This window comes from Manis javanica, chromosome 2 (assembly GCF_040802235.1).
Source record: "Manis javanica isolate MJ-LG chromosome 2, MJ_LKY, whole genome shotgun sequence".
Classification (NCBI taxonomy): Eukaryota; Metazoa; Chordata; class Mammalia; order Pholidota; family Manidae; genus Manis; species Manis javanica.
In genome coordinates, this window is record NC_133157.1 from 202,142,650 (window position 1) to 202,169,641 (window position 26,992).

Genomic DNA, 26,992 nt, shown 5'->3' on the forward strand with positions numbered 1-26,992 from the left:
TGGGAAGTCTTTCAAAGTGCCTGCCTGTCTTTTGTCCCAAGTTGGCCAGTTGTGGGCACCTGTTCTCTACAAGTAGCTAGAATTTCAGTCTCCCTGAGTTTTCCACCTGTCTTTACTTTCCAACCCCACTAATCTCTAGAGCACCATGTAATGTGGGTTCTTGCTCCAGGAGCAGATTACCAGGGCTGGATGTTTAGCAGTCCTGGACTTCTCCCTCCCTGCTCCATTTCTCTTTCTCCTGCCTATGGGCTGGGTGGGGGGAGGATTTGTGTCCTGTTGAATTGCAGCTTTGCTACTTCATCCTTTTCTGTGAGGTCTTCTCTTTTCCCCAGATGTAGGCAATCTGTTCTTTAGTCTTCAGGTCACTCTTTGAAGATTAGTTGTATTTGCTATATTTTTGTGTTATATGTGGTTTTGGGAGGAAGTTTCTGCCTCACTTCTCATGCTGCCATCTTTTTCTGGAGTCTATCAACTGTTTTTTTTTTTTTCAGTACACATGTTTTTATTGGTTTTAAATAACTTCATTCTAAGTATTTACATGGCCTCTGATTTCCATGTTTCATAGTATGTGTATCAGTAACCTCAATAGAAATGGATTTGCCCAGCCTTAAAAAGGTTGCTATCCAGCCAGAGCTACCTTCTTCCCAGTTAGTACTCTCACCAGCCATAAATATGTCTGCCTGGGGAATGGTAAACTCATCGCCCCAGGGCAGATGTGTGATGAGGCCATGCACCATCCCCAGAGGTGCGGTTCAGCTGACACATCTCAGGCAGCCCTGACTTCATTTTTTAAAATTTTTTTATTAAGGCATGATTGATATACACTCTTATGAAGGTTTCACATGAAAAAACAATGTGGTTACTACATTCACTCATATTATCAAGTCCCCACCCATACCCCAGTGCAGTCACTGTCCATCAGTATAGCAAGTTGCCAGAGATCCACTATGTCCCTTCTCTGTGATACACTGTTCTCCCCGTGATCCCCAACACCATGTGTATTAAACATAATACCCCTCAATCCTCTTCTCCCTCCCTCCCCACCCACCCTCCCACATTCCTTCCTTTTGGTAACCACTAGTTCATTCTTGGAGTCTCTGAGTCTGCCGCCATTTTGTTCCTTCAGTTTTGCTTCATTGTTATACTCCACAAATGAGGGAAATCATTTGGCATTTGTCTTTCTCTGCCTGGCTTATTTCACTGAGCATAATGTCCTCCAGCTCCATCCATGTTGTTACAAGTGGTAGGATTTCTTTCTTTCTTATGGCTGAATAGTATTCCATTGTGAGTATGTACCACCTCTTCTTTATCCATTTATCTACTGATGGACACTTAGGTTGCTTCCATATCTTGGCTATTGTAAAAAGTGCTGTGATGAACATAGTGGTGGATATGTCTTTTTGAATCTGAGAGGTTGTATTCTTTTGGTATACTCCAAGGAGTGGGATTCCGGGGTCAAATGATATTTCTATTTTTAGTTTTTTTGAGTAACCTCCATATTGCTTTCCACAATGGTTGAATTAGCTTACATTCCCACCAGCAGTGTAGGAGGGTTCCCCTTTCTCTGCATCCTCATCAACATTTGTTGTTTGTCTTTTGGATGGTGGTGACCCTTACCTAGTGTAAGGTGATATCTCATTGTGGTTTTAATATGCATTTCCCTGATGATTAGTGATGTGGAGCATCTTTTCATGTGTCTGTTGGCCATCTGAATTTCTTCTTTGGAGAACCGTCACTTCATATCCTCTGCCTATTTGTTTATCAGGTTATTTGCCTTTTGGGTGTTGAGGTGTGTAAATTCTTTATATATTTTGGATGTTAACCCCTTGTCGGATATGTCACTTACAAATATATTCTCCCATACTGTAGGATGCCTTTTTGTTTTGTAGGTGATGACCATTGCTGTACAAACACTTTTTAGTTTGATGTAGTCCCATGAGTTCATTTTTGCTTTTGTTTCCTTTTCTCGAGGAGATGGGTTCAGGAAAAAGTTGCTCATGCTATATTCAGGAGATGTTTGCCTATGTTGTCTTCTAAGAGTTTTATGGTTTCCTGACTTACAGTCAAGTCTTTAATCCATTTTGAGTTTACGTTTGTGTATGGGGTTAAACAATAATTCAGTTTCATTCTCTTGCATGTAGCTGTCCTGTTTTGCCAACACTAGCTATTGAAGAGGCTGTTATTTCCCCATTGTATGTCCATGGCTCCTTTATCATATATTAATTGACCATATATGGTTGGGTTTATATCAGGGCTTTCTAGTCTGTTCCATTGGTCTATGGGTCTGTTCTTGTGCCAGTACCAAATTGTCTTGATTACTGTGGCTTTGTAGTAGAGCTTGAATTAAGGGAGCATAATTCCCCCTGTTTACTCTTCCTTCTCAGGATTGCTTAGGCTATTCGGGGTCTTTTGTGGTTCCATATGAATTTTAGAACTATTTGCTCTAGTTCATTGAAGAATGCTATAGGTATTTTGATAGGGGTTGCATTGAATCTGTAGATTGCTTTAGGCAGGATGGCTATTTTGACAATATTAATTCTTCCTAGCCAAGAGCATGGGATGAATTTCCATTTATTAGTGTCCTCTTTAATTTCTTTTAAGACTGTCCTATAGTTTTCAGGGTATAGGTCTTTCACTTCCTTGGTTAGGTTTATTCCTAGGTATTTTATTCTTTTTGATGCAATTGTGAATGGAATTGTTTTCCTGATTTCTCTCTCTGCTAGTTCATTGTTAGTGTATAGGAATGCCACAGATTTCTTTGTGTTAAATTTGTATCCTGCAACTTTGCTGAATTCAGATATGAGATCTAGTAGTTTTGTAGTGGATTCTTTAGGGTTTTTTATATACAATATCATGTCATCTGCAAACAGGGACAGTTTAACTTCTTCTTTGCCAATCTGGATGCCTTTTATTTCTTTGTGTTGTCTGATTGCTGTGGCTAGGACCTCTAGTACTATGTTGAATAGAAGTGGGGGGAGTGGGCATCCTTGTCTTGTTACCAATCTTAAAGGAAAAGCTTTCAGCTTCTCACTGGTAAGTGTAATGTTGGCTGTAGGTTTGTCATATATGGCCTTTATTATGGTGAGGTACTTGCCCTCTATACCCATTTTGTTGAGAATTTTTATCATGAATGGATGTTGAATTTTGTCAAATGCTTTTTCAGCGTCTATGGAGATGATCATGTGGTTTATGTCCTTTTTGTTGATGTGGTGGATGATGTTGATAGAATTTCAAATGTTGTACCATCCTTGCATCCCTGGCATAAATTCAACTTGATTATGATGGATGATCTTTTTGATGAATTTTTTAATTCAGTTTGCTAATATTTTGTTGAGTATTTTTGCATCTACGTTCATCAGGGATATTGGTTTGTAATTTTCTTTTTATGTCGTGTCTTTGCCTGGTTTTGGTATTAGATTAATGCTGTCCTAATAGAATGAGTTTGGAAGTATTCCCTCGTCTTCTATTTTTTGGAAAACTTTAAGGAGAATGGTTATTAGGTCTTCACTAAATGTTTGATAAAATTCAACGGTGAAGCCATCTGGTCCAGGAGTTTTGTTCTTAGGTAGGTTTTTGATTACCAGTTCAATTTTGTTGCTGGTAATTGGTCTGTTCAGATTTTCTGTTTCTTCCTGTCAGCCTTGGAGTGTTGCATTTTCTAGAAAGTTGTCCATTTCTTCTAGGTTATCCAGTTTGTTAGCATATAGTTTTTTATTGTATTCTCTAATAATTCTTTGTATTTCTGTGGTGTCCGTAGTGATTTTTCCTTTCTCATTTCTGATTCTGTTTATGTGTGTAGACTCTCTCTTTTTTTTTTGAGAAGTCTGGCTAGGGGTTTATCTATTTTGTTTATTTTCTTGAAGAACCAGGTCTTGCTTTCGTTGATTCTTTCTTGAATGTTTTTTTCTCAATTGTTTTTCTCGAGAGTGTTTTATTCTCGATTTTATTTATTTCTGCTCTAATCTTTATTATGTCCCTCCTTCTACTGACTTTGGGCCTCATTTGTTGTTCTTTTTCTAGTTTCATTAGTTGTGAGTTTAGACTGCTTATATGTGATTGTTCTTCTTTCTTGAGGTAGTCCTGTATTGCAATATACTTTCCTCTTAGCACAGCCTTGGCTGCATCCCACAGATTTTGTGGTGTTGAATTATTGTTGTCATTTGTCTCCATATATTGCTTGATCTCTGTTTTTATTTTGTCATTGATCTATTGATTATTTAGGAGCATGTTGTTAAGCCTCCATGTGTTTGTGGGATTTTTCATTTTCTTTGTGTAATTTATTTCCAGTTTCATGCCTTTGTGATCCAAGAAACTGGTTGGTACTATTTCAATCTTTTTGAATTTACTGAGGCTCTTTTTGTGGCCTAGTATATGATCTATTCTTGAAAATGTTCCATGTGCACTTGAGAAGAATTTGTATTCTGTTGCTTTTGGGTGTAGATTTCTGTAGATGTCTGTTAGGTCCAACTGTTCTATTGTGTTGTTCAGTGCCTCTGTGTCCTTACTTATCTTCTGTCTGGTTGATCTGTCCTTCAGAGTGAGTGGAGTGTTCAAGTCTCCTAGAATGAATGCATTGCATTCTATTTCCCCTTTTAATTCTGTTAGTATTTGTTTCACATATGTGGGTGCTCCTCTATTGAGAGCATAGATATTTATAATGGTTATATCTTCTTGCTGGATTGACCCCTTTATCATTATGTAATGTCCTTCTTTGTCTCTTGTTACTTTCTGTGTTTTGAAGTCTATTTTGTCTGATACAAGTACTGTAACTCCTGCTTTATTTCTCTCTGTTAGTTGCATGAAATATCTTTTTCCATCCCTTCCTTTTATTCTGTTTATGTCTTTGGCTTTAAAGTGAGTCTCTTGCAGGCAGCATATAGATGGGTCTTGTTTTTTTATCCATTCAGTGACTCTATGTCTTTTGATTGGTACATTCATTCCATTTACATTTAGGGTGATTATCAGTAGATATGCACTTATTGCCTTTGCAGTCTTTAGATTCGTGGTTACCAAAGATTCAAGGTTAATTTCCTTACAATGTAAGGGTCTAAGTTAACTCACTTAAGATGCTGTTACATACACAATCTAAATGTTCTTTTCTTTTTCTACTTTTTCTTCCTCCTCCTTTCTTTATATATTAGGTATCATATTCTGTATTCTTTGTCTATTCCTTAACTGACTTTGGGGATATTTGATTTAATTTTGCATTTGCTTAGTAATTAGCTGTTCTACTTTCTTTACTGTGGTTTTATTTCCTCTGGTGACAGCTATTAAACCTTAGGAACACTTCCATCTATAGCAGTCCCTCTAAAATAGACTGTAGAGATGGTTTGTGGGAGCTAAATTCTCTCAGCTTTTGCTTATCTGTAAATTGTTTAATCTGTCCTTCAAATTTCAATGATAATCTTGCTGGATAAAGTAATCTTGGTTCCAGGCCCTTCTGCTTCATTGAATTAAATACATCATGACACTCCCTTCTGGCCTGTAAGGTTTCTGCTGAGAAGTCTGATGTTAGGCTAATGGGCTTTCCTTTGTATGTGATCTTTTTTCTTTCTCTGGCTGCTTTTAATAGTCTCTCCTTATCCTTGATCTTTGCCAGCTTTTACTATATGTCTTGGTGTTGTCTTCCTTGGGTCCGTTTTGTTGGGAGATCTGTGGATCTCCATGGCCTCAGAGACTATCTCCTTCCCCAGACTGGGGAAGTTTTCACAACTACCTCCTCAAATACACTTTCTATCCCTTTCTCTTTCTCTTCTTCTTCTGGTATCCCTATAATGCAAATATTGTTCCGTTTGGGTTGGTCACACATTTCTCTCAATATTCTTTCATTCTTAGAGATCCTTTTTTCTCTCTGTGCCTCAGCTTTTTTGTATTCCTCTTCTCTAGTTTCTATTTCATTTATCGTCTCCTCCACTGTATCCAACCTGCTTTTAATACCCTCCATCATGCTCTTCAGCAATTGGATATCCAACCTGAATTCATTCCTGAGTTCTTGGATATCTTTCTATACCTTCATTAGCATGTTGATGATTTTTATTTTTATTTCCCTTTCAGGGAGAGTTGTAAGGTCCATGTCATTTAAATCTTTCTCCAGGGTTATATTAGTTTTACTCTGGACCAGGTTCCTTTGGCATTTCATATTTGTATATGGTGCCCTCTAGTGTCCAGAATCTCTATTCTGGAGCTGCTCAGCCCCTGAAGCAATGTCGGGGGTTGCAGGGGAGCTGTATTGGTGCCTAGGGGGAGGAAAGAGCTGTTCCCCACTTTCTGGCTGCTGTGCCTCTCTCCACAGCCTTAACCAGTGAGCCGGGCACACAGGTATAAGCTTTTGTCCCATAGCAGCCGGATATGGATCCCGGCTTTCCACAAGCGGCTGGAATCTCAGTCTCTCCAGGAATTCTGCCTGTATTAAATTTCCAATCCAGTAATCATGTGAGTATCATGAAAGTACCATGAAATATAGGTTTTTGCTCCCAGAGCAGATCTCCAGAGCTAAGTATTCAGCAGTCACAGGTCAGGGCTTGGGTCCTGCCGGGCCATGGCTCTGGTAAGTTACCCTGTTCCGTGAGGTCTGCTCTTTTCTCCATGTGTATGCAGTCCAGCGCTATCCTCTTTCTTGTTGCTCTCTCAGGATTAGTTGCGCCAACTATATTTTCTAATTGTATTCAGTTTTAGGAGGAAGCCTCTTGTCTCTCCTTTCATGCTGCCATCTTTAATCGGCAGCTATCAACTATTTTTAAATAAAGATCTTATTATTATAGCATGTCCGTAATAGCCTTTTAAAGTGATCTTACTCAAAAAAATTTTTGGATTACTGAAGTGAAAAACGTAGAGACATAAAATAGCTCCCATAAAATTAGATTATAAAAGCTCACATGTTCCAAGTAGAAAAACTCATCCTTTTAACATAATGAAAGTATTTTATAAGACTAGCTTCAATTTTTAAACTACAGTATATTAAATTCTAAATATAAGCCTTAGATTTTTATCATCTGGTCAGTACTATTTGACAAATGCTTATCTTTCAAGCAAGAAACAGATGCTCTTGGGTTTGTATTATTTTGCAAAGTATTCAATTCATTAATGGGGTGAATAAAGGTCATATTTTGAGGATGACACAAGCTTGTGTATTTTGATTATATTACCTTAAATTTTCAATTTAACAAATAGAAGGTTAAGTATTACAACTTTTAAATAATTTTTGTTTTTTCTTTTCAGTCGCTCCACCCACAAGGTTAAGATATAGTGTATTATCTCATGATAGTATACAGATTTCATGGAAGGCTCCAAGAGGGAAATTTGGTGGATACAAACTTCTTGTAACTCCAACTGCAGGTAAAAATGATCAACTGTATTTTCTAGAGTATTAGCAACTTTTTATACATAAGTACCTAAAAATGTGTAGTACTGTTGCTTTAAAATCACTTGAAAAATGTTTTTTAATTTAATATTTGTGCTTGAAATCTTAATCTCTAAGCTAGGAAATAATGTTCTGAATGTTGAAACAGTGACTATTGGACTCAAAATAATTCTCTTTAGAGAATGTATCCAGACTATCAAAAAAGCTCAGTTTCATATAAGGTGAATAGTTTTCTCCTATTGATACCTAAAAAATATGGTACATCTGTTGGCCAGCAGTTGTAACCAGCCAAGGAAATTATGATTAACTACCTTGAATAATATTCAGCAGTTATAGATTAAAATTATAAGAGCTAAGTAAGTATTGTAAGAAATAAATGACAAAGCATGAAAAATATAAATTAAAATTATTGATCATGAAGATAATGCTTGTTATGTAAAATATTTTTTTAATTAAATTTTGGTTGAATCTTATTCTTATATTTTATATTTCAATTATAAAAATAAAGTCAATAAAAGCTCTGTAACAAAACAGAACATGTTGAGGAATTGCCTTGCTCATGGGTGTCATGGAGACAGAGATCATTTGAACTAAATTGCCTGAGTTTAAAACCTGGTTCTGTGATTTATAAGTTATGTTACTCAGGCAAGTTATTTAGTCTTTGAGTGCTCTGATTCTTCTTCTGTAAAGTGTACAAACAATATTAGTACTCATCTCATGGGGTTGCTGTGAGACTTGGAACTGAAAATAGTCTGGGAATCCACAGCATCAGCATCAACATGAGAACAAGGGCAGGTATTGGGCCTCACCCATCACCTACTGAATCTGCACCTGAATCTTGAAAGATGTCCAGATGATTCCTATGCATACTACATTCGGGAAGCACTGGCTGTGAGGACAAAGTGAATCAATAAATGTGAAGTACTTAGAACATTAAGATAGGAAGTGCTCAAGAACTCTTACCCATGAAGGTTGTAAAAATGCTCTTTAGTGTATCTCTTAGATCTCATTTGTTCATGTATGATGCATTTTCGCATAGTACATAATAAATACTTAACAATAACATGTGTATAATACACATTTATGTCAGTATTATAATTTTTTTCTCTTTATTGGTAATAAAAATAGCTATAAGGACTCCTTTCTGTTAGAGATCTTTCCCCAGTTCATGTAATGAGGCAGACAGATGCTCTGTTGTTCATAAATGTGGGCATCTTACTAGTTGTGGATTTAAAATCTCAAACAAAACAGATGAAACACCTGGCTTCTTGCTTGGGTACTAAGGAGGAACCTTCTTTTATTATCAAATACATAAGTTTCTTAGAATGACATCTGGTTCAGTGGTACCAGATGCCAACTCTTCCCCTGTTGTCCTACAGAAGTGACTCATTTGTGGAAAGTAATATTGTATTCTCAAGTCTTCATTTTGGAGTATGGCTCAATTTTGACTTTTTAAAATACAGTTTGTTTTCTAAAATAAGCCATCATGGGAAATTCAAGTTTAAGAGATTCTTGAACATCATTATGACTCAAATGATCAAAATACAAGTTAGCAATTCATGACACCTCTGAGAGTTCACCATATCTGATCTTGAAAGTTTTTTTTCTCTGCAGGTAATCAGTATTTTAATTTTTCTTGGTTAATTGCTGATAATATCAAACTGTGAAATACCCCAACCAGGTGTCATTGAGGAACCACAGAATCTTAGATGTGAGTTGAGAGGCCTCTGAATCTAATATCAGTCTGATCCTTCAATCCCCTTTCTACAGCATACTTAAAAAATAGACCTCAAGTTCTTGCTCAAACACCTCCAGTGACAAAATAAAAATTGAGGATAAAGGCAAATTATTTCTTCATGAAGTACTAGGTTTAGTTTCCCCAGTAACTGAATGTCCTTACACTACAGTGGCCTAAGCCAATAAGATAGTCTTAACACTGGTATCTACTTGATCAAGCATTAAATTAATAGAGTAAATAAAAAGAGTAATAAGTGCATCTAAACACAAAATGTTTGTAGACATTTTAGCATTTTGAGACATGTTCCAAGTCTTTCTCAAAGAGTGCTATGGTACTCTGGGATGCTAATAGCTATTACATAACCAAATGGTTTAATGGTCAAATAAATTTGAGAAGTGCTGTTTTAAACAGAGCTTAAAGCTTTTTTAATTGCATGATTGTCAAAGCCTTTAATAAAATAGTACACCCTATGACTCTCAAAGAGAGGCTCTAGCATACAGAGTTTTCTATGGAATTTTCTTTTAGTGAAACACGCATTGTGAAAGATTTATTTGGTGCACTTTGTAGTAGATAAGTTTTAAATGATAGACATTTATGAAACCAGATATAACATCTTGGACACAATGCATTGAAATAAATGGATTTTGGCAAGATGAAGGCCTAGTTCTGCCTTCTAGTAGCAAGCAGCATGGATGATAGCAGCATCAAATTTCAGGCTTAATGTCATTAATTGTATTAGAATATGAATGAAATATATTGTAATCTGTGTTTGGTTTAATTCAGCAAATTTCAGCCCCTTTTTGCTGTTACTGCTGGAGGGGCAGATGTTTTAGATTAATTTCCCCTTACTCAAACATAATAATCACTGCCAGAAATTAGAGAAGAAAGGTATATTTGGAATTTTGCATAAAAGTTGAGTATTTAATCAACAGCATTTTCCAGAAAGCCTCAGATGTCAATCTAATTTTATGGAGAGATAATAGGGGTTTGAAATCTTTTCATGAACCAAACTAACTTTTAAGTAACCAAGCAATGAATGATTGGTTCCTTCAACATCCTGAGCCAGTTATGCTCAGGTTTAAGATAATTAGATTGCTAATACTTCAAGGATGTCTTGATTCATTTTAGAGAGGCCATAGGAAAAATTCCACTGTAGATAATTATATTCAGTTTGCCCACATCTTTCCCTTTACTTCTAAGTGGAATTCTTTCCTTGAAGAATATATCTGATGTTGAGTGCTTATTACTGTCTTTTAATCCTGTAGTATGGCTTTCCCTCATATATACAAGCAATAGTATGTTATGAAGAAAGATTTTTGTGAATGTGTTTTTACCTAATTTAAACTTTTTAAGTTTTCTAATGCAAAGGATACAGCTGAAAATATGAATGAATGTATATTATAAATGAAAAATATATTAAAATAAAGTTATGTACATAGCTACTATCATATATAAACATCTTTATCTTTTCAAATCTTCATTGCTATTTAATAAAATTTCTTAATGTACAAAGTTAATCTATTTCTTAGAAACAGTTTGTCTTTCTGTTTTGTTATAGGTGGAAAAACCAATCAATTGAATCTCCAGAACACTGCAACTAAAGCAATTATTCAAGGCCTTATGCCAGACCAGAATTACACAGTTCAAATTATTGCATACAACAAAGACAAAGAAAGCAAGCCGGCCCAAGGTCAATTCAGAAGTACGTATTTACAGGCTTTAACGTGCTGCCAAGGGACTCTATCCCAGCTCTGAGTTTTGAGTTTATTGTACATAGGTTTAAATCCTAGATTATTTAGCTCTTAAAAGACATTTAGTAGAATCTTTCATGAGTTCCTTCTATCACTTATCTTCTGCACCTCTTTTCACCTATTTCACCACACTCTCATTTATACTTTAAGGTTTAGTTTTCAAAGGCTTTCCCTGACCCTGTCCCCTGAACCCTTCGCAGACATCTTGTCTACCCATTGTGTAACTGGTGTTCAATCAAAACTCACCTACTGACTGAATGGATGACGTCTGCACTTCCTCTGTAGTTTCCCTAGGAAGTGCCAACTCAGCCTCTGCATAACCTATACAATGAGTAATGTAACTCTTCCAATAATCAATCAGTTGACACTTATTGTTGGCCTACTATGTGCCAGGCCCCATGACAGACATATTTGTGAACACATACAGCATTGTAAATATTAGAAAGAGAGAGCTACATTCAGGACTCTGTGAAGGGAGGTGCTCTCTCTGTCCCAATAATAGGCTAAGAAAAGAATGGGTGGGAGATGGCTTCATATTTGAGCCAGTTCTCAGATAGTAGATTGGGCAGACAGACAGAGCTGGGACATGTAGAGACATTTAAAGCAGGGGAGGGTGAGAAAGCTCTGAGGCAGCCTAATCCATATCTGCTCCATTCCATTAGAAAGCTTTTCCTTATATCAAATTTAAAAGTTGTTCACACAGGTCCTGATTCATCTGCCTTTCAGGAAATGTTCATTCATTCATTCATTATTTTTTTTCATTTAACAAATGTATATTTTTTGGCTCCTAATGGTCAGACCCTATTCTAGACACTGTAAACATGAGAAATGCCTGCTCCTACGGACCTTATATTCTCATGACCTGGAGAGGTGGCTCTTCAAATGTGGAGGGCAAAGTTTTGTGTATTGTAAATGCAAACGGAAGAGGCCTGTCCTGGTTAACTTTCTGTGTTACTTTATTGTTAAGATATACTCTTTTTTTAAAAACCCAACCTATTATTAGTATAATACTCAAAACACTTAGAAGGAAATGCTGTTGTTTTCAACTTGCTTAGCTCTGCTGAAATAATCTTAGTGAGACAGTCTAACTCGTTAGTTGGATAAATTACATGTAGGTTCATAATTTTTTAGCTCTGCTATTTTTAATGTAAGGATAAAGGGATTAGTTCCTCCCAAATAACAGTTTGTAAGAATGAAATGAAAATGACTTTGGATAGTTTCTTCTTCCATTTTGCATTTAAGTTACATTTTTGCCCCCTGTGAGATGGAGCTAAAGCTTGGTCTCCTCCCTGGAAAACTCCCATGATTGGATCCAGGAAAATGGTGATCCAGACAAATCTTGAGCATATAGATTTGCAATTAGTGTAGCGTCTTGAATTCTTCATAAGGCCATCTTCTGATACACAGGGAAGCGATTTGAGGCCATGGCCTGTGTGTGGGTGGGGTTGAAGATGTAGACTTGGAAATTATCCACAGAAGGGTGAGAGTTGAAATTGTGGGTGATGAAATCATAGGTGGTGTGTACAGAGGTACAAGGCAAGTTTGATATCTGATCACATTTCAAGAATGGAAGCAGAAAAAGAATCCAAAAAATGAGATTGTAAAGGAGGGGTCAGAGGAGTATAAGCAAACCCCACACAAGGCCTTTATAAAAACTGACAAAGAATTTAAAGAAGTGGGCATTCTAACGTGGCCAAGGCTTATAAAAAAATCGGAGAATGAGGTCTACAAATGGATTTAGATAATTAGAAGGTCAGTGGGAAAAGTAATATCAAGGCATCTTATATTTATTATTGTGATTTTTAATCTTGGAATTTAATCGCTTGGTAGAAGAAAGCCAAGGAAGGTTTCTAAGGAAAGAAATCATAGAACTAGAGCAGTACAACTTGGCAGATGGCACGTCTCAGACCCTTTTAGCAAAGGGATGGAAGCCAGTAGAAAGAAGAGGAGGAGGAGGAGATGATAAAGGCAGAATTAATGGAATAAGAAGGCAGAAAGGATGAGTCAGAGGAAATCATTGCTTCCCCTACTTCGCCCACCCTCTGATAATTTTGCTGATTTCTGTGAAGTGAATGCAACAGCTAAGTGAGTTTTCTTGCCAATAGGATCACTTCTGCCTTTTCACGGGGTATTTTATTTGTGCAGAAACCGTTGCCATTTGGCAGTGGTCTCGACTGACTCAAACAACTTAAGGTGCCAAGCAATAGCAGGGATGTTGCCATAGAATTTTAAGCAGTGGGAAGTGAAACTAATGGAATAGATTGGTATGAATGTATTAAGGACCAAAGGGCATTCTGGGTCCCTGAATATTTCATAATGAAAGTGACAAAGAAATACTACTATTTATTAGTAGGGAAACTTCTTTTTTACTTTGAAAGGAAATTATTACAGAGCTCTTCACTTTCTATTGCAGGGAGACCAAGTCCAAAAGAGAATATTCCTGGCTAAGATCTTTCTAGAGCAGGGGCCAACTCATAGTCCTTGTCCAGAGACCTGAAGATAAAGTTCGAATCCTGTGCCAACACTTCATGGTTTATGTTTTAGTTACTTAGTTTCCTTGCCCCTCACCCCGTCATGTATGAATGGAGATAATTCTACTGATTTTATAGCAGTTATGAAGGATTAAATTTATTTATTTACATCTGCCCATGTGAGCACTTGACCAAAGTAAATTTTTACATGTTTTGTTACTTTGCAATGACAAGGCTAAAAAAAATAGCCATTCCAGTCTTTGGAATGAGATACTACCATGGAGCTAATTTCTACTTAATGCTCTCTATACTTATGAAGGTTTTAGTAAAACTCACTGGATATTTTCTTTTACCATGCTTACCATACATGTTGCTGTTGTTCGGCTTTTCTTCCAGTTAAAGATTTGGAAAAAAGAAAGGAACCAAAACCCAGAGTCAAGATTGTGGACAAAGGAAATGGGAATAAACCATCCCCACCAGAAGGTCAGACTTTTTGTTTTGTTTTGTTTTGTTTTGTTTTGTTTTGTTTTAATCTGCTTATTTTGGGGATAGAGTTGTTTTCATAACACAGGCAACACACACACACTTGGCTGTTGGCCCCATCAAAAGAGCATGGATCAAAGATAAAAATCTCCTTCGGCCCCACTTCACTCCTTTTTTTCCTTACATGTAAGAGCTGTCCACCCTCCTTCCTCCTTATTCTCTCATCTTCAACACATCCCCCAATTCCAGTGAATTTATTTTCAATTGAAATACTGACAGAATGTGTTCATTTCTTTCCATGTCTGTGGCCAGTACTCAGCTAAAGTCCCACTTCTTTCTTGGTATTCAGTATTATTTACCAAAATCTCAATTTGTTCTCTACCCAGAAGTTAGAACAATCTTTTCAAAACAAATCTGACCCAATGCTCTCCTACACATACCTTGAAACCCCTTCAACAGCTTCCCACTGCTCTTAGGAGAGAGGCCAGAATCTTCAACAAGACCAAGGCCCTTCATAGTATCATCACCTATTGACCTTCCTCTCCTTTGTCATCTAATAAGATGTCATCTAATAATTACAAGTATGACAAGTGCTGCCAAGGAGTTAGTTGTATAAGGGCCTATAATAGAATGGCTAGGGAAGGTTTCTGAGAAAGTAGTAATTGAACTGAGCTTTGAAGGAAAAAAAGGAGGTATCTAAACAGAGTGGTCATGGAGAAGGGGGAGAGCATTTCATGCAGAGAGGATAGCAGGTGCTCTGACTGTGTGGAAGAGTCCATGGTCTTTAAAGGATCTAAAAGAAAGCCAGTGGGACTAGAAAGCCATGAGCTGTCAATACGTATTATTTCATTTCTAAACATGGTGATTTTAAAAAAGATATTTATTTGTTATTAGTATCTAACAATTGCATTGTGGTAGGATTTTTTTTCTTGTTTAATTTGAAACTTGTTTAAATGGAGTCAGTGAGAAACATTTTAGTCTCTCCCTCTGAAGTATGATTTGTCCTGTTCTCTCTGTTAAATCTGACAATTTTGCTTTAAACTCGAGGCTGGGTACATGTAAAATAAAAGTTGTTGTATTTTCCTTGTGAATTTTTACTTTGTAATGATTCTCTTTATTTTTAGTAATTCAATATTTGACTCAGAGACTATTTTAATTTTAATGTAGCAATACCAGCTTAATTTTATTTACAGTCACATAATATATTGATTCTTTATCCTTAAATTCTCACCCTGTTTGTGTCCACAGGTTCAAAGTTACTAATCTTTTAAAGAGAATTTTGTTTGGATTTTTAAAATTATCTCTTACAATCTCTGTATTTTAATTGGTGACTTTAGTCCACTGAGATTCATTGAAATTTATAATAGGTTGGAATTTGCCATTTATTTTGTGCTTTCTACTGTTCTACATTTTCCCTATGCTCCTCCTTCCACCTCATTCACCTTATTTATTTAGAATTGATTGCATTTAAAACAATACATTTTCCTCCTCTACTCAACTAGAATGTATTTGTTCCTTTTGCATTTTTTTGTGTGATTATAGTTAAAATTTTAACATGCATATAGAACCAAAGTCTAAAACTATATCAGTATCTTTACCATTTCCCAACCAATATAAAATTTTATAATATTTTATCTTTGGTAATCTACCACCTTTATTTTATATAGCTCATGACAAATACCTTAATTTTACCTTATCTTTTTTGCATCCTGAACATCATATTTATAAATTATTATTTTTACAGTTATTTGTCCAGATTCTCCCATGTTTATAAATTTGCTCATCATTCCCTCTTGTATCTCAGGCCTTCTCTATATGTTTGATCTCCTTTAGAGAAAATCTTTGGCAGTAAACTCAATATTTTTCATATGAAAAATCTTTGTCCCACTCTCAATGTTGAAAGATTAGCTGGGTACCAGGTTGAGAGTTGTCTCTAATAATTTAAAAGATATTTCACTATATTCTGGCTCCTGTTTTTGACAAGTCTGTTGTCAGGCAAAATGTTATTCTTTTTCACTATAATTTCTCTTTTCTCTCCAAATGCTTTTTGTCTTTCTGTCCTTTGTCTTTGGTGTCCTATTGTGTCAATACAATGAGTCTAGTTATAGATTTCTTTGAGCTCCCAGAATTAAGATTTGTATCTTTTGCCAAATCTGGATAATTCTCAACCTTTAGCTCTTCAAATACACTTTTTCTCAATTATCTATTACTGTATCTTTCCTCGCTTTCTCTATATTCAAATTAGATTCTCCACAGTTAATTTATTTCAATGATTGATGACTTATGTCTCTTAATTTTCGTATTGTCTTCCTGTTTTGTTTATTGACATGCTGGGTAATTTCCTTTGTCTTTCTACTTATACAGTAATTATCTCTTTTCCTCTTCTAATCTGCTTTCTAGTCTTTATTTTTCAGTGAGCAAATCTTCTATTTCTAGAATTACATTTGCTTCTTTTAACAGTTTGCTAGGAATTTTACTTTGAAATTTTTTATTTTAATATTAAAAAAAATATTTCAGTCACATTTATTTTATATTCTGAACTGAATAATTATATGAACTAAAGCACTTCAGGGTTAATTCTTTTCTTTTTTGTACTGGTTTTTGTTCCTGGCACTTGTTTTCTTGTTTGATATGTCACTTTGGTTTGCAAGCTCATTTGTGGGAATTCTTCATAGCTTGGTTTAGTAGGAGTGTGCCCCTTCAGAGAGGTGCTCTTTGGTTGCTCCAATTGGAAATATTTTATGTTAATTTCTTGTCTTGGATACTTGGATACTCAAGAATTTGTCCATGGTTACAAATTCAGAGACAGTTTTCTCTCCCACATAAAATTTAGGCCAATACAAACATTTACTTTGTCATCTCCCTTGTTGGAAAGCAGGTATTTCCCTAGTCCATCATTTTACTAAGGTTGTAGCCTTTGGTGAGTGCCTCCTTTACATGAGAAGTATCACTTCCTACTTCCCACGCTGAATGCATCCAAGGTCTTGTCTCCTATTTTTGTATGACCATTAAAATTTAACTTCTTGACTTGTAAACATGTAAAGTCTACCAGATGTATATTTCCCTTTATAATATGTAAGTACTTTGTGAGAAGATGTTTTGAGACTATGTACTTTTTTCACATTAAAATTTTACCCACTTTTTTTAACATCCATTGATGATTGTTGCTTGAGTCAATTACTACTATAACATTTCTCAAATGGTAATTTTCCTAACTCTGTTGTTCATTCTGTATTTCTTAGGTGGCATTCTACTGTAAGGGAGATCTGTCCCTTGTCCCACATATATTTGTTTATATCAGTATGGACTCATGGAATCTTATTTTATGTGCTGGACTGTAATCTCTTGCTATCATTAATGCAGTGATCAGGACCTGGGCTAGAGTAAAACTTTCAAGGAAAAAAGTGACTTCCTCTTTTAGGTGAGGACTCCCATGAGGTGTGTGCAGGGGCAGTGTCTGAGCGGGAATATTGTCTTAGGAAGTAAGTTGTAACAATGGTGGCAATCCAAGCCAGAGTTAGGGCTTCCAGGAGGCTGGGAGGAGTGTTAATGTGGCTCACTGGTGACCAGAGGCCTTCCCCACCTAAGCCTTGGTCATCACTTCCATAGCCCTTATTTCCAAGATGCAGGTGTCTCATGATTCCCCTTGAACTGGGCTGCTCTTTGTTTTCCCTACAATCTGCAATTTTTGGTACAAGAATCTACATTGATAGTGATGCAGACACAGACAGACATGGTTCACATGTTGTAGAATTTTAGTTTAAATGTGAAGAACTAGGATCTTCAACAGAAGTTGCTGGGCAGTTAAATAGTTACTTGTTTTCAATCTACTGTACATGTTTCTTCGATAATCCAAAAAAACCCTCCTGAGCAAAAGTGGTATTTGCCTTTGAGCATAATATTGGCACATTTGCATCAGTGGCTATTTCTCCTTTGCTTTGTTGTTTAACAGCCTTCTTCAGTTATTTTTGGTATTTTGCACAAGAATGCAGAACCTGATTGAAGAAGATGAGATGGATAGGAAAAGTAGCATAGGTTTCCCTTTCTTCCCCACTTAACTAAGAACTCTGATCCTCTTTGTTTTATTAATGAAATCTTTAAAAAGTTTTCTACAATAGTAAGATAAGGGGAGGGTCCCAGTACTCTCATTTTCTGGGGGGAAAAATGAGATGAACTTAAGTTCTTTCCAGGGCTTGGCAAACTATAGCTCACCAGCCAAGTCCACTCCTCTGTTTTCTTAAATAAGGTTCTACTGGGACACAGGCATGCTCATTCCTTTACATATTTTCCTAGCTGCTTTCCCATAATATCAGATTTGAGCAGATGCAACGGCTATCCTATGGCCTACAAAGAATGAAATATTTCCTGTCTTGCGCTTTTCAGAAAAAGTTTGCTGGCCCTTGCTTTTGAATGTGTTGAAACAGAATCACTTGATAGACTAATTCATTGCTTTTCTGAGAACTGCTGGTTGATTTTGGTATTTCTAGTAAGAATTGCAAAGGATATATTCTCATAATATAAACCTTCAAGGCTCCTATGTCTCATGTACCCGCGTTTGATTTTTTTCTTACCTGAATCATGACAACTCTCAAAAATGAGTTGTGAGGATTAAGTGAGTTAATATGTATAAAGTACCTAGAATATAGTGCTATGTAAGTTTTACTATTAATAGTACAATGTATAGTTTGCATGAACTGATAGAATCATAGAGAAATCTTTTATATTATTGATTTAATAACAAATACATAGAGGTTTGGTGATTTCCCCCTAGTGCTGAGCACTGAGTTAGGCACTGGGAATTAACTAGTGGTCATAGCAGGCAGGTCCACCCTCATGAAATTAACGTTGCCTAGCCGGACTCAACACCTGTGTTCAGTACCTTCTCTTGGAAAAGAGTCAGTTCTGACTTACAAATAGTCATTATGGTTGAGCATAGCCAAGACACCTGATTATTCTCAAGGCATATTTTTCATATACTGGGATTTTTCACTTTGTATTAATACTTTTATGGTTCTTGGTTCACAGTTAAGAGATCTATTTGAAATTTTACCACCTTTTCCATTAGTTATTCTGGGTCTTAGATCTGCTGAACTCAAGACTGTGAGTTCAGTTCAACATGAGTAGGATTAGTAGGGATTTTAATTTTGACAAGGTTGGAGTCAGAAGATCAGCTAAAGCACGGAGGAATGGGTCGGTTTTGGAAGTTCCTGATGGCTAGCTCCTGCTCTTAGAGGTGAGAGGGAAGGGCCTGGGTCCAGCCATAAACTGAGCATTGGGGTTAGGTCGTGGGCTTGGGCTCATTCATTGAAGGGGCTAGAGGGATGCCTGGCCCACAGAGCGCTCTGTATGTGTTTCTCCTCTTCCTTTTTCTCATTTTTCATCTTCATTTCCGCCTCTTTCTTCTTCTCCTTCACTCTCTTCTTCTTTCTCCTTATTCTCTTTGCTGTTATAGTGACTATTATCTAGGCAGCTGATGGGGTGTACCAGTGATGACACTGGGGTGACTGGAACACCTCTGCTCATAAGCACAGAGGGACTGAAGGTGGCCCTTCTCCTTAAGTTTGTTCCCTCAGTGGGAAAAGTGTCCTTGAGAATTCACATGGGACTCTACCACATTCGGATTAGGCATTCAAATTTATACTCCTCAGGTGCTCTGGGATTCTCCTATTCAAGAAATTACTATAAAAATTGCTCAGAGTTAGTCAAAGTAGGGCACCTGGCGGAAGCAAACAGAAAATCACATTTGATATGTGGGTCGCTGTAGGCAGTAGGAGAAAACTGAGGTACATACGCACAGCTCAGTTTCTGAAGAGTGCCACAGATAAAGCGATGCCAAGGAAGGGTTCATAATCCAAACTTTTGAAACACAGTTGGAAACCAGGTACCGTGAGTAAGAGTCAGAAGCCACATGTTGCTCTCAGAACCATGAATTTCAATTATGGAATGATTACATAAGGACCCTGAAATAAACAGCATCATTAAACTCATAGAAATATTCAAAATGAGAAGAAACGAGAGACTTGAAAAGGGACCAGATAGAACACGAAGAGTATAAAGCTAGCTGCACCCAGGTTCATGTTGGTGAGAGCACGGAGCACCAAAGCCGAAGATAAGATCTTAAAGGACAAACTGGGAATAAGGAGGAATAAGAGTCAATTTTTGGACTGTTAATGCCATTTGTAAATGATGGAGATTTAGCTAACACAGCTGTCTGTTCTTCAGTGCCCTGGCATATTAAATAAAACCAATGTTTTAAAAAATTATGTTAATCAATTAAATTAATTTGTGAAAAGACTGGTAAGTTCAGTGAGTTCAGTTTGGTACTCAATAAACTAGTACCATGTGTTCAGGAAGAAAATAGCAATTTAATAATGAAAAAAAAGTTGAGAAACCCTAATTCTCCTCACTTGTGCCCTCCAAGATTCCATAACATTTCATAGGAGCATAGCAACTGCAGAGTCTATCAAACATCAGGCATTAGACGCCTTGTAGGACCCTGGAGTCTGAGTAAGTTAGCATACAGCACACAAGTTTTGTGGTCAAACACCTCTTGGAGTGACTCTTCCCATGCTTCCTGCCTAGCTACCCAGCCTTAGGCATACAGTAGACCCCTTTATCTGCAGAAGATATGTTCCAAGACCCTCAGTGGATGCCAGAAACTGCAGATAGAACCATGCCCTATATATAGTATGTTTTGTCATATACATATATACCTATGATAAAGTTTAATTTATAAGTTAGACACAGTAATAGATTAATAACAATACTAAAATGGAACAATTATAACAGTATACTGTAGTAAAAGTTATGTGAATGTGGTCCCTCCCTCTCAGTACTGTCCTGAACTCAGCCTTCGTGTAATGATGTGACATGATGAGATGCCTGTGTGATAAGATGAAGTGAGATGCGTGACGTGGGCACTGTAACATCGCGTCAAGCTACTATTGACCTTCTGGTGGTAGGTCAGAAGGAGGGTCATCGGCTTCTAGACTGTGGTTGACCACAGGTACCTGAAGCCACAGGTCAGGGGGGGCTATTACAATAACCTCTCTAAATCCCAGTTTCCTCACTGGAAAAATGAACATATTAGTTAAAATGAGCATTCAGGGTTGTGAGGACTGAATGCTATTACAGATATGACACACCTGGGACAGAGCAGGCGCTTAAGGAATGTTAGTTTCCCTGCCTTTTCCATTTCTTTTGTTTTTTAATGTCTTCATTTCAAAGAGAAATTATTAGCATAAAGAATGCAGCAGGTGTCTTTCATTATCATAACTATGTTAAATATTTGGATTTGGCTCTTTTTAGATTCAAGGTGAGAGATTCAGGATTCCTTGGAGATGATTAAGAAAGACTTTTTACCAAAAGACTGATTGTATAAAAAAGCAGAAAGTAGATTTCTGTCTTTACCTTGAATGAAGCATTATAATTCATTTTTTCAGGAAGTAAAAAAAAAAGATGAGCCAGAATGAGCCATTCAGGAAATAGCAACCAAACACCTGCAGACTACACTATCCCTGTGCATAAAATTGTAAGGTTTCCCTGACAGCCAGGGGATGGGATTCTGTTAGCAAGAGAACTCCAGTTTTCTCTTAGGGCTCCTGACCCCCCAACCCCTAACACACTTGACAATTGGTTTTTAAAGGATTTTGAAACCTTTTCTCCTGGCCTGCAGCAAATTTTATCATTCTTAACCTGTGAATTTTCCAATGGTAAGAAATTATAGCTCCCTGCCTTAAGTAAGTCCTTGTTTATAAAATAACTTGTAGCATATCATTTTTTTTTAAATCAAATACTTTTCCACTATGAGCACAGCTATAGATTTGGGCAGTCTGTCCCCCATAGGAATGCTTGGGCTTGTCTGATTGACACCTTCCTTCTCATCTAAGAATTTTTTAACATCTTGATTTTATACCTGCAGGACTGACTGGGGGTGACAAATTGAGCAGGTGTTTCAGCCTTAGAAATTGCCAAATGTCAGGATCTGTTTATTATTGATGAGTTGGAGTAACAGGGATGGGTGAGTTGTTGCACTTTACAGAAAAATCACCTTGAACAACCAAAGTAAACATACAGCCAATCATGTAGCTCTGTATACAGAGCTGAAGGGAAATGTGAATGTAATACACTGGGCACTGAAGTTGAGCAAGTTTGATTTTTAAATAGAGGTGGTCAGACGAAAGAGCCTCTCTTGGGTCAAGATTAACTTACGAAAATCAGGAAATAACCAGGTATGTACAAATAAATTTTAGGGGAAACTTTGTATAAAAATATTTTTAAAAGACCTTGTATATTCAAAGGAAGTAAAATATGTTTTTCGTATCTTGCACTGTGGTAGATAGGAGAAGGTAGAAGAGAAGGGATGGTGTGGGTGGGGATAAAAAAAATTGTGTCAAAACTCTCAGAGATGGGAATGTTATTGGGGAAAAAAAGAGTGACTGTATTGGGTTGATGGAGAAATAAATATGGGCAGGTCAAGTGTAGTTGAATTATGGAGAACTTTGAAGAGCAGAATGAACAGCTCAGGTTTAATTTGCTGGGGTGGAGGAGAAAGAAAGAATCACACAATTTAGCGTTGGGAGGTGGTTTGGGTGCTCTGCAAGTCACCCAACTGAGAGAATGGTTGAGGCTCTTCAGCCCAGCCGTGGAGGGCTGACCAGCGTCTGTTTCATTGGTAGAGATCTCACTATTTCCCAAGGCAGTGGGCCATGGAAAGCGGGACTGTTACAAAGTTCTTTCTTGAATTGAGTTAAAATCTGTCCACTTGTGGGCATACAGAACACTCCTAATTCCCATTCTGTGTGACAGCCCCTTAAATATTTGAAGACAGCTGTCATGTCTTCTCCTAGGCCCTTACGGTTCATGAGCAGAAGAGAAATGAGATGAATAGGATGTTGACAGGATTGTCAGTTACTGTTACGATGCAGGGCTCTGAGTGACAGCTGAAACGTTCTTTTGGCTGTGGTTCAGGTATTGGGCTTCACATGCCTGCAAATTGTCATGGTGTTATTCATCCCGGGCTGGATATGGGATGAATATGAGTTGGATTTCATGTTATCTTTAATGGCAAGGCTTGGCAAATCCTTCTTTCCTCCTTCCTTTCCTTCCTCTCTTTCCCTCTCTCCTTAGCCCCCCTCCCTTTCAAACACCTTTCCTCTTCTGTGATAGGAGTTGAGTTGCACAATACTAAGTGATACAGGTTTTGGATTCAGTTCTGGATTTGAATTCTGCTTTTCCACCTGCTCACTGTGTGATGATGGGCAAGTTATTTAACCTTTCTAGTTATGTAAACTCTTTTTCAATGGAGTGAGAATGCCTACTTTATAGGGTTGATATTAGGCTTAAATGCAAAAAGCATATGCAATGCAGCTAATGAAAGCCATCACTAAATGATAGATCTTTTATTATTGTAAAAAAAAAGAAGCAATGTGAACTGCTGCAGTCAACAAGTAAATAACTAAATGTAATAGTGTTCTCCAAAGAAACAGAACCAATAGGATGTATATATACAGAAAGAGATTTATTATAAGGAATTGGTTCACCTGATATGGAGGCTGAAAAGTCCCAAGATCTGCAGTCGCCCAGCTGGAGACCCAAGAGAGCCAATGGTGTGGGTTCCAGTCGGAAAGCTGGCAGGCTCAAGATCCAAGAAGAGCCACGGCTCGAGTTTGAGTCCAGTGTTTCACCTGAAGGCAGGCAGGCAGGCGCAGTTCCCTTTTACTGCATCTTTTGTTCTATTCAGGTCTTTGATCAATTGGATGAAGGCCACCTTCATTAGTAATTAGTAATCTGCTTTAGTCAGTCCACAGCTTCAAATGTTAATCTCATCCAGAAACACCCTCACACACGCACTCAGGATGATTGACCAAATGTCTGGCACCCTGTGGCCCTGCCAAGTTGACACATAAAATTAACCATCACACTCCATAGTATCTTTCTAGGAAGTCAGAAGTTCTGGAAAGAAAAATAAAACAAAAGAAGGGAGTGCTGTTTTCGGTAGGGCAGTCATCTGGCAGGGATGCTGTGACAGGGAAGTCCACCAAGACTAGGCTAAATGAATATCGTGCTTACTCTGACTGATGCAAACTCCAAACATAACTGAAATGAGCCCCTGGCTCCCTATCTGCTCGTTGGGCAACTTGTTAATGGTAATAGAACGATAGCTAGTGATCACCCATGATGAATTATGTGAGGACATCTCCCACGGTAATGGTAGCAAGGTGTGATGGAAAAGGCATGTTGGACCAAACGGTTTGAAGACCTGACATCCAGTCCTGGCTCTGCCACTAACCGCTGGGCCATTCACTTGTCTCTCCGAACCTCAGTTTCGTTTTCTGAAAAAAGAGGACAATAATGGCTCCCCACAAGAATGTTGTGAGCAGAAGAATGTGCCAATGTATTGAAAAACCCTTTTAGAACCATTGAGCTCTTGGCAAATGTAAAATCGTTCTAACTCTTAAAAAATAAAAAAAGTAACTTCAGAGATGTGGCTGAGGCTAATCTTGGAATCCAGTTCTTGGTTTGGAAATCTGAACTTAACCTCACGGGATACTTAAGTGAAAAATTGTTCTATAACCACTGTTTTCCTTCAGATGTCTTGGTTAATGAATGGTCTAGCTAGAAATTTTGCTAAGGGAATAGAAAAAATAATTCAAAGCCACTAAATGAATCAGACCACTTGTAGTCAAAATCATCATGAGATTTCTTAGTGCCTATTAGGAAAATGTGAGTAAAAATACTATGTGCTCCCCTTTCATTCAGCTTTGCCTCTAGCACTTGGAAAATATCAAGGAAGACAGGCAAACCTGTTACAAGCTCTCTGATCCCTAAATAACTGTAATCCACTTTCCCGTTGGGGGTAGTGTAGCAGTGTGGGAAGAGAGACCACTTTTAATTGAGCCCTCATGGTTCATTTTTTTCTAGTGCCCTGCTAGAGATATGAATTATGTGGAAAAAGGAATTCTTTAACAGTACGATTCCATGCAGTTCACATTCACTGATGTACTATGTGCTAAGAGCTGAGCCAGACAAAGGGTGTAAAAAGATAAGACATAAATCCCTTACCTCTAAAGGAGTTAAGTGTAGTCAGGGAGATAGAATGGAAACAAATCATAATAATCCAGTGTTATAAATACAACAAAGCATGTACAAATGCAGAGGCAATAAAGGACAGATACTGAGTCCCATCTGAGAACTGTTGGAAAACATCATGGAATTGGTGAAGTGTAACCTGGGTTTTAAAGGATGAATAGGAGTTTACCTGGCAGAAAAATCCTATGCCATCAATTCTTCCTTTTCTATTTTCATTAACTACATTGGTAAATACCATTCTCCCTAAATACATTATGAATGTTTCTATAACAACCACAGTTAGGTGTTTGATTTGCATGACATTAGAATGCAAAGAATAATATGGTATGAAAGGAAGACTTAATTTGGTAATTTTATATCATTCTAAGTAAAGTAGCATTCTCCTCCCCCACACACAACTACTCTTTATATCCTTCTGGGTTTTTTTGTAGAACACTTTCACAAATCTGAACTTATGTTGTTTTGCTAGTTTCTTCTCACTGTGAATTTAAGCAGCCAGAGGGCAGGAACTTTATTGTGTTCCTGGTTGCCCAGAACAGTGCTTAATATGTAGTATATAGTAAATAAATACGTTCTAAATAAATAAGCAAATTTCACCCAAGTTGGTTATATAATATCAAATTAATAACATAGGTTTAGAGTAGACTGTTTTATACTAATTCAGATTACTTGAATGAACTTGTATTTTCAGTATAAAATTTTCTCATGATAACAGTAATACAGTAATATTATTAAAGAGACACTTTTCACATGGGCTACTTAAGTAGTAGGTGCATGGGAATGAAAAAATTCTAGACGGAATGGAGATGCTTACAAATGGCACATATTAGCTGTGCACACAGCAGGGGCACATCCTGTGGGGATGCTACTTTACATTAGACACTTTTTTCCTGCTTTCTAATTTTATACAACATAGGTACCTCACTGAAGTCTGTATAGTCCTGTGGTTAACATCATAGGTTTGGGGACGTATTACCCATGTTCAAATCCCACTTTGCTACTTCTTTGCTGTGTGACACCCTGGGCAAATCACATATGTCATACTTTTTGGCCACAAATGGGACTGATAACAGTGGTACCTGTCTCAGAGAGCTGTTGCAAGGACTAATCAATAGATAAGTGTAGAGGGCCTAACGTTTACTATGTAATGTAAATAACTTTCAGATACAGAGTTGTTAGTTTCTCCCAGGCTTACACCTTAGGAAGGTGTAGAATGTAATGGGCATTGTTCCTTCTGATTCGATCTGTGACATTATGTTTGTGATTTAGCAATATGTTACTAAGATTCATCTAGATAGTTACATCTCAGCATACCTCATTTAATTTCCCTCTTCTGCAATATTTCATTGTAAGCCAAGGTTATCTATACACTCTCCCACAGATGCTCTTTGAATTGTTTCTAGCTTATTATTATTAACAGTGTGACTATGAAACTTGTCTAATTGCTTCCTATTGTATATGTGTAAAATTTCCTTGGGAATAGAGTTGCTCAGCAGCAAGATAGGTGAATATTTATTCAGTTTTAGAGGGAAATACCAAAAATGTGCTTCAAAGAATTTACAATTTACATTGCTTCAAAGAATTTACAACAATTTACACTTCTACCAACAATGTACAAGAGATCCAAGGGTCCACATCTCTTCTTATTAGACATTATTTTTATTATGTATGCTTTTTAAATAGATTTTTATTGAGATAATTGTATTTATGAGAAGCTATAAGGAATAATAAAGATCAGTGTACCCTTTCCCTAAGATGCCCTCAGTAGTAACATTTTGCAAAATTATAGCACATTACAACCAATATAATAATATTGATCAAGTATAACCACTTATTTGGATATCCCCAGTTTTACTTGTATTAATGTGTGTATGTAATATTATTTAGTTCTGTACAGTTTTATCACCTGTGAATGTTTGTGTATCCACAACTATAATCAAGATGCTGAACAGTTCCGTCACCATAAAGGTGCCCATGTGGCCCTTTTATAACTTTATCCACCTCCTGCCTATCCCCGGTCCTTAGCCCCTGGCAATTGCAAACAGTCCTCAAGTTCTAAATTTTTTTCATTAAAATAAAATGGTATATAAATGGAATC

At 37.0% G+C, this 26,992-nt stretch overlaps 1 protein-coding gene across 4 annotated transcripts in view; it reads left to right on the top strand.

Annotated features, from left to right (window-relative positions):
* The window catches only part of COL14A1 (collagen type XIV alpha 1 chain), a 225,284-nt gene that overhangs the window by 44,476 nt on the left and 153,816 nt on the right, over positions 1–26,992 (top strand). For all 4 annotated transcript variants that reach the window (XM_073230026.1, XM_073230025.1, XM_073230022.1 and 1 more), the window contains exons 3-5: positions 7,219–7,335; positions 10,657–10,800; positions 13,717–13,803. In XM_073230026.1, coding sequence (XP_073086127.1) covers positions 7,219–7,335; positions 10,657–10,800; positions 13,717–13,803 — 348 coding nt within the window. The remainder of the gene's footprint in view (positions 1–7,218; positions 7,336–10,656; positions 10,801–13,716; positions 13,804–26,992) is intronic.